General features: G+C 40.6%; 1 protein-coding gene across 1 annotated transcript in view; it reads right to left on the reverse strand.

Annotated features, from left to right (window-relative positions):
* LOC107551144 (voltage-dependent T-type calcium channel subunit alpha-1I-like) overlaps window positions 1–8180 on the reverse strand; it is a gene marked incomplete at its 5' end in the record, with an annotated part of 106315 nt that overhangs the window by 35869 nt on the left and 62266 nt on the right. The window contains 3 exons of the mRNA XM_016232647.1: window positions 738–871; window positions 1871–1980; window positions 6120–6271. Coding sequence (XP_016088133.1) covers window positions 738–871; window positions 1871–1980; window positions 6120–6271 — 396 coding nt within the window. The remainder of the gene's footprint in view (window positions 1–737; window positions 872–1870; window positions 1981–6119; window positions 6272–8180) is intronic.

Genomic DNA, 8180 nt, shown 5'->3' on the forward strand with positions numbered 1-8180 from the left:
TCAATATTTTGATTTTTTTGCACCCTCAGATTCCAGATTTTCAAATAGTTGTATCTCAGCCAAATATTGTCCTATATCCCATACATCAATGGAAAGCTAATTTATTCAGCTTTCAGATGATGTATAAATCTCAATTTTGAAAAAATACTGTTTTATATATATATATATAAAATAAGAAATAATATTAAAAAAATGTATATATATTCAAAATATAGAAAGATACCATTATTTTTATTTTATATTTTTATTTTTGGCCCTGTGCGTTAATTACCGTAATAATATAGTAAATTAATACACACACACACACACACACACACACACACACACACACACACACACACACACACACACATACATATATATACATATATATATATATATATATATATTACTAGCATCTTTATTTTTATGTGAAATTTCATAATTTCATAAACTACATAAACTGAAAAATCTAGATAAGCTAGTTGGCCTCACTAATCGAAAAGTTGGTTGTGGGATGACTGGTTGACCATCATGACCCATTCTTGCTGATGAGACAATTCAGAGTCAAAAAAATAACAACCCTTATGTATCTTACTGAAGTCTCTGTTTTCGGCAAGCATGAGGAAAGTTCATTTAATTACATATTTTAAGGGGTCTGACAGTTTAATTATGTATTTAGGGGTGCTGAAACGTCCAGCAGCAGCTATGATGAGTGCTGTTAGCCAGTGGTCAGTGTCTGTGTTTGTATAACTAACCCCGTGCGATGCGCAGGACCCTCATGATGCGTATGATGGTGGGGTTGATGGGCAAAGCAGCACTGATCTCGATCTCCTCCAACGTGATTCCCATGACTGACAGCAGCACTATAGCCAAATCCAGCTGGTTCCACCTGCACACATTCACAAGGGACAGATTTGCTCAGTTATGCAAAAATTCAACTTTCATGCACTCTGAATCCAACTTTTCCCTCTAGTTTTATTCCACTCTGGTCATTTATTCCTCCAGAGAGGTGGCTTTAAAGAAATTAACATTTGAAGCTCGGTCTGGTCAAACAGGCGGCTTGGGACCTGAATTGTTGCTGGGGACCACTTAATAACACACAATTAGGAAGAATTAAGGACCCACTCCAGCATAGGTGACCTCATTCGCTAATGCAGGACGAGGGATGGCTCGTTTTTACACTACAGCACAAATCACAGTCGCCCACATCTGCAGTGCTGGAACCAGCCACGGCACACCTGTCTGTGCACACACCTCTGCCATCCAGCTTGTAATTGTGACCTAGTTAAGAGGCACGGAAAGCTACAACAATAAATAATGGCTTGTTGAATGCTTTCTGGTGTCAGACCCAAATATGCGTGAATAAAAAAAGACAAAGTGCACTGCGGTCTGAGCCTGTTTTTTTTTTTTTACTCTTTTAAATGGGTCAATACCATATATTCTAATAAAGCTACAAAATGCCAGGATGTTTACACCCTGTGCTTGCTCAGTGCACCTTGATACATGTCACTATTAGTTTATGACAAGCCAGAGGAGCCGCTCTTGTAGGCAGCCTAATGATAAGTAGGAGTTCTATTAGGGAAACAAACACAGGAGATAGATTTCATTAAACCCTTGAGACAAATAACCACGTTCGCGCTCGCTCTTCACTGTAGTCTGTTGCACTTTTGTATTAACATCACACAGGGCTAATTTCATTTCCATCTGCGCCGTGAATGCAACAGCAGATGCAACGTTTTGCCAATAACACACCCTCCAGTGATTCTAGAGAACAAACTAAGGGGATTCGGTCAGGTGGAATCAACATCGAATGAATTAATTAAATCAATTAGCGATCGGAGGAGAGGAAACTTGAGGAGATGAAAGGTGAGAAGGAGAAACTCAATACCTGTCTTTGAAGAAACGTCGGAAGCCAAATGCAATGAGCTTCAGGACAGCCTCCAGCACAAAGGTGCTGGTGAAGAAATAATTACAGTACTTGAGTGTGATCTCCAGAGACTGGGGGGGAAGGAAACATACAGACGGAGAGGAAGCCAGAGAGACAGAGGAAGAGAACAAGAGAGGTGTGAATGATTAAAAGACTTTCGCCTCGGGTTCATAAAGTCAGCCAAACCAGTCATTTTTACATTAGCAATATAACAATATCAAGTATTCTGCGAATGTTCAGGTATAGCTTAATATATTGAGACAAGCTGCATGCATTCATCAGACTCTAAGTGTTTTTAGAGCAGTTTCTCAAATTCATGGACCCCCAGGGTGTCAAATCGCCAGAGGGACTGTGGGAAACTTCTAAATTGTGAACAAAAAGGTTTCACAGAAAACACGGATGCAAAGTGATATAAAGCCAAATCAGCAATGATGGCTGGAAGGATAAATGTGACCCTGGAGCACAAAACCAGTCTTAAGTCACTGGGGTATATTTGTAGCAATAGTCAAAAATATAGTGTATGGGTCAAAATTATTGATTTTTCTTTTATGCCAAAAATCATTAGGATGTTAAGTAAAGATCATGTTTCATGAAGATATTTAGTAAATTTCCTACTGTAAATACATCAAAACTTAATTTTTGATTAGTAATATGCATTGCTAAGGATCCATTCATCCATTCATTTGGACAACTTTAAAGGCGATTTTCTCAATATTTTGATTTGGTTACACCCTCAGATTCCAGATTTTCAAATAGTTGTATCTCTGCCAAATATTGCCCTATCCTAACAAATCATTCACTAATGGAAAGCTTATTTATTCAGCTTTCAGATGATGTATAAATCTCAATTAGGAAAAATTGACCCTTGTGACTATGGAAGCATATAGGTAGCTAAATTCAATTTAAAATGCAATATGCAAAATGGCAATGCAATATTCAAAATGGCAACGCAATATTCAAAATTGCATTGTATTTCTGTATTTAAATTTACATTTTCCATTACCCATATGTGCAAAGTTTGGAATGTAAATTTAAATACAGAAATACAATGCCATTTTGAATATTGCGTTGCCATTTTGAATATTGCATTGCCATTTTGCATATTGCATTTTAAATTGAATTTCGCTACCTATATGCTTCCATATATGACTGGTTTTGTGGTCCAGGGTCACAAATATATACATACAGTCATGTGAAAAAGAAAGGACACCCTATTGATTTGCATGGTTTTCCGTATCAGAACATAAAAAAAAATAATCTGGTCCTTAAAGGGGTCATATGATGTTGTTAAAAAGAACATTATTTTGTGTATTTGGTGACGGCGGCCTAGAGTGAGCGGAGGCCAGGGGCTAGAGTGAGCGGAGGACGGCTTGAGTGAGCGGTGGCCGGTGGGCTTGCGGCAACCACATGTGACGACCCCGGGCTGGACTCCACATCATCCACGGTGAAAGCCGATCCGGCGATCCACAGTGCTAAGTTGATGTATTTCCTCAGCGACCAGCACGGATCAGCTCCAGGCATGACGAAGCGGATATAGTCCTCTTTTGGAAGGCCAAACAAAGTAGTTTTGCTTTCACAACGAAACACAGCGTCACACACGGCGGCCTAGAGTGAGCGGAGGCCAGGGGCTAGAGTGAGCGGAGGACGGCTTGAGTGAGCGGTGGCCGGTGGGCTTGCGGCAACCACATGTGACGACCCCGGGCTGGACTCCACATCATCCACGGTGAAAGCCGATCCGGCGATCCACAGTGCTAAGTTGATGTATTTCCTCAGCGACCAGCACGGATCAGCTCCAGGCATGACGAAGCGGATATAGTCCTCTTTTGGAAGGCCAAACAAAGTAGTTTCGCTTTCTCAATGAAACACACAGAACACAAACACACAGCGTCTTCACGACATGGCGGCGGCGGCAACAACAATACTACAGCGAGAATAAAAGTTATGCCTTCTTTCTTTGCGTGAACATTTGGGCGTCGTTATGCAAATCTTCCCACATCGTGACGTAGATATGTGGGGGTGTGTTAGAACGAGCCGTTTTAGGTAGGCGTGGTTGACTCTTAACTTTTATAAAGAATATCTCTTTGGATTTGAGACTTTAGTCTTTGCAACTTTACAGACCTTCTTTATGCACCAAGAGCTTGTATTACTCCAAAGAGAAAGGACAATTTTTAATCACATCATATGACCCCTTTAAAACAACACATGAGATATCAAACCATGTCATTATTTATTTAACAAAATCAAGGCCAAAATGGAAAAGCCATGGGTGACAAACTAAGGACACCCTTACAGTTAACATAGGAAATAAGAGGGTAAATAATGGTCAGACACTACTATTTAAATACCTTTGATTAACTTATCATCAGCAAGTGTGAGCACCTCTAGAAAAGCAGCAGTTTAGGAGCCTTCAGGTGTGTGTTAATACAATGCCAAAGAGGAAAGACATCAGCAATGATCTTAGAGAAGCAATTGTTGCTGTCATCAATCTGGGAAGGGTAATATGGCCATTTGCAAACAATTTGAAGTCCATCATTCCACAGTGAAGAAGATTATTCACAAGTGGAAGACATTCAAGATCAATCTTCCCAGTAGTGGATTTCCCAGAAAATTCACCCCATGGTCAGACCATAAAACTCTCTGACAAATTGCAGACAACCCAAGAGCTACACCTCAGACTCTACAGGCCTCAGTTAACATGTGGAATGATAAGGTTTGTGACACTGCAATTAGAAAAGGACCAGACAAGTATGGCATGGGGTTGTCCAAAGTGGAGATGTTTGACCATAATGCACAGCGCCACATTTGGTGAAAGCCAAAAGAGCTTATCAGCACAAATACCTCATGCCAAAAGTCAAGCATGCTGGTGGATGGCTGATGATTTTGGGCTTGTTTTGTGGCCACAGGACCTGGGCACCTCACAGTCATGAACTTCTCTGTATACCAAAGTATTCCAGAGTCAAATGTGATAACATCCATCCGACTTAGCTTTAGCTTGGCCAAAATTGGGTCATGCAACAGGACAATGATCCAAGCACACCAGCAAATCTACAACAGAACGGCTGAAAAGAAAAGAATCAAGGTGTTGCAATAGCCCAGTCAAAGTCCAGACCACATCCTGACTGAAATGCTGTGGTGAGAGCTGTGCATAAACAAATGCCCAAACCTCAATAAACTGGATCAACGTTGTAAAGAAGAGTGGGACAAAAATCTTCCAGAACAATGTGAGAGACTGATAAAGTCATACAGAAAATGATTACTTCAAGTCATTGCTGCTAAAAGTGGATCTACAGGTAATTGAATCATAGGGTGTCCTTATAGTTTGTCACCCATGACTTTCCTTATTGGCTTTATTTTAGCTAAATAAATAATGAGACCGTATGATATGTCATGTGTTGTTCATCTGAGATTTTATTTCCCTGCTAAGGACAAGAAGATTTTTTTATTATGTCCTCATACAGTAATCCATGGAATTCAACAGGGTGTCCTTTCTTTTTCACATGACTGTATATATCTGAGACACACACACACACACACACACACACAACTGTTCAAAAGTTTGGGGTCAGTAAGAATTATTTTTATTAAAGATATTTCTACTTTAAATTAGCAAGGATGAATTGAATTGATCGAAAGTGACAGTAAAGACGTAAAATTTTTGATTAGATTTCAAATAAATATTGTTCTTTTGAACTATTCATCAAAGAATCCTAAAAAAAGTGTCAGTTTCCACAAAAAAATATTAAGCAGCATGGCTGTTTTCAGCACTGATAATAAGAAATGTTTTTGATCACCACACTGTAAAAAAAAAAAAACTCGTAAAAAAATGGTAAATGACTGGCAGTTACGGCTGCCAAACAAAAACCGTAAAATTAAAGTAAAATATCTTAATTGAAATAAAGTGCAAAAACAATCATTTTACAGAAATTTTCATTAAAGGTTTTACAGAAAAAAAGTTATTTTACAAATTTTTCCTTGTTTCAATTATAATATTTTACTTGAATTTTACGGTTTTTGTTTGGCAGCCATAGCTGCCAGTCATTTACCATTTTTTAATGGGACGTTTTTACAGTGCATGTTTCTTACCAACCCTTTTCTTAACGAATCTATACTATACAAAAGTCAAACTGACTTATTGTTGAGAGTTGGGACCTTGGTTCAAAAAAGTTTGAGAAACCCTGTTTTAGAGCATGAAGTCTACATTTTATCTTACATGAGGCTGGCTGTAGTGCTCCAGTGACATAGTCACAACGTTTACACAGATGATGAAGGTGATGAAGATGTCCAGGTAGTGACTGGTGCACAGGGTGTGGATCATCAGTCGCACGTGACTGTAACTGGCATAGTAGGGCAACTTCTGGGCCTCTGAGTGAAACAAACAGATCAGTTCATAATGAGCACCCTTTGACAACAAATATATAAAGCTGAAGTGTGTAAAGTCAACAAATAGAATTCAAACAGGTTTAATTAACACCACAATAACACTCAAACACATAGTCCCTTCCCCAAACTCAGTCCACTGGTTCAGCCAGTGTTGCTATGCTGTGAGGCTGGCAAACACTTCTTCACACAGGGCCATGTAGTTTTGGATTTTGTTTTCCCTTAATAATAAAAACCTTCATTCAAAAACTGCATGTTGTGTTTACTTGTGTTATCTTTGACTAATATTTAAATTTGTTTGATGATCTGAAACATTAAAGTGTGACAAACATGCAAAAAAAAAAAGAAATCAGGAAGGGGGCCAACACTTTTTCACACCACTGTACATAAAATGAGAGAATAGACAATAAATTATAAATAACAATAGTAATACAAATATACAGAAAAAGCAAAAATGTCCAGACAGAACTGTGAATGTGCATATGTGTTATTTACAGATGAAGGTTTAATGAGTTATTTACAGATGTGCAGTACTGAGGTGTTATGTGTTATTCAGGTGCGATATGGCCTGGGGGAAAAACTGTTCTTGTGTCTGGCTATTCTGGTGCACAGCGCTCAATAGCACCGGTCAGAGGGCAACAGTTCAAAGAGAGAGTGGGCTGGGTGTGAGGGGTCCAGAGTGATTTTCTTAGCCATTTTCCTCACTCTGGAGATGTAAAGTTCTTGGAGGTCTGGTAGAGGGGCACCAATAATCCACTCAGCAGTCCTGACTGTCCGTTGTAGTCTTCTGATGTCTGTTTTGGTAGCTGAACCAAACCAAACAGTTATAGATGAACACAGGGCAGACTCAATGATGGCCGAGTAGAACTGTTTCAGGACCTTTTTCACAATAGAGTCAATGTGATTGTCCCACTTCAGGTCCTGAGAGATGTGTTGCCCAGGAACCTGAATGAGTCCACTGCAGTCACAGTGCTGTTCATGATGGTGAGTGGGGAGAGTGCAGGGGGGTTCCACCTGAAGTCCACTATCATCTCCACAGTTTTGAGAGTGTTTAGCTCCAGGTTGTTAAGACTGTACCAGAGAGCCATCTGCTCAACCTCCTGTCTGTAAGCAGACTCGTCTCTGTCCTTGATGAGGCAGATGACTGTAGTGTCGTCTGTAAACTTCAGGAGCTTGACAGAGGGGTCCTTTGAAGTGCAGACATTCATGTACAGGGAGAAGAGCAGTTGGGAGAGAACACAAACCTGAGGGGCGCCAGTGCTGATGGTGATAGTCCTGGATGTGAGTTTGCCCAGCCTCACCAGCTGCTGCCTGTCTGCCAGGAAGCTGGTGATCCACTGACAGATGGAGGTGGGGACGGAGAGCTGGGTCAGTTTGTCTGAGAGAAGGTCAGGCATGATGGTATTGAAGGCCGAACTGAAGTCCACAAATAAGATCCTTGCGTAATTCCCAGTTTTGTCAAGGTGTTGCAGGATGTAATGCAGTCCCATGATGACTGCGTCATCCACAGACCTGTTTGCTCTGTAGGCAAACTGGAGAGGATCCAGCAAGGGTCCAGTGATGTCCTTAAGGTTGGCCAGGACCAGTCACTCAAATGTCTTCATGACCACAGACGTGAGAGTGACAGGTCTGTAGTCATTAAGTCCAGAGATTTGGGGGTTTTTGGGGCCGGAATGATGGTGGAGCGTTTGAAGCAGCAGGGAACTTCACTCAGCGCCAGTGATTTGTTGAAGATCTGTGTGAAGACGGGGGCCAGTTGGTCAGCACAGACTTCAAGACAGGCAGGTGAAACACCATCTGGACCTGAAGCTTTCTTAGATTTCTGCTTCCTGAAGACCCAGTTCACATCCTCTACATAGACCTTAAGCTCAGGTTAAATAGTGGGGGAGGGGGG

The sequence above is a fragment of the Sinocyclocheilus grahami genome, unplaced genomic scaffold (genome assembly GCF_001515645.1).
Source record: "Sinocyclocheilus grahami isolate Dianchi unplaced genomic scaffold, SAMN03320097.WGS_v1.1 scaffold416.1, whole genome shotgun sequence".
Classification (NCBI taxonomy): Eukaryota; Metazoa; Chordata; class Actinopteri; order Cypriniformes; family Cyprinidae; genus Sinocyclocheilus; species Sinocyclocheilus grahami.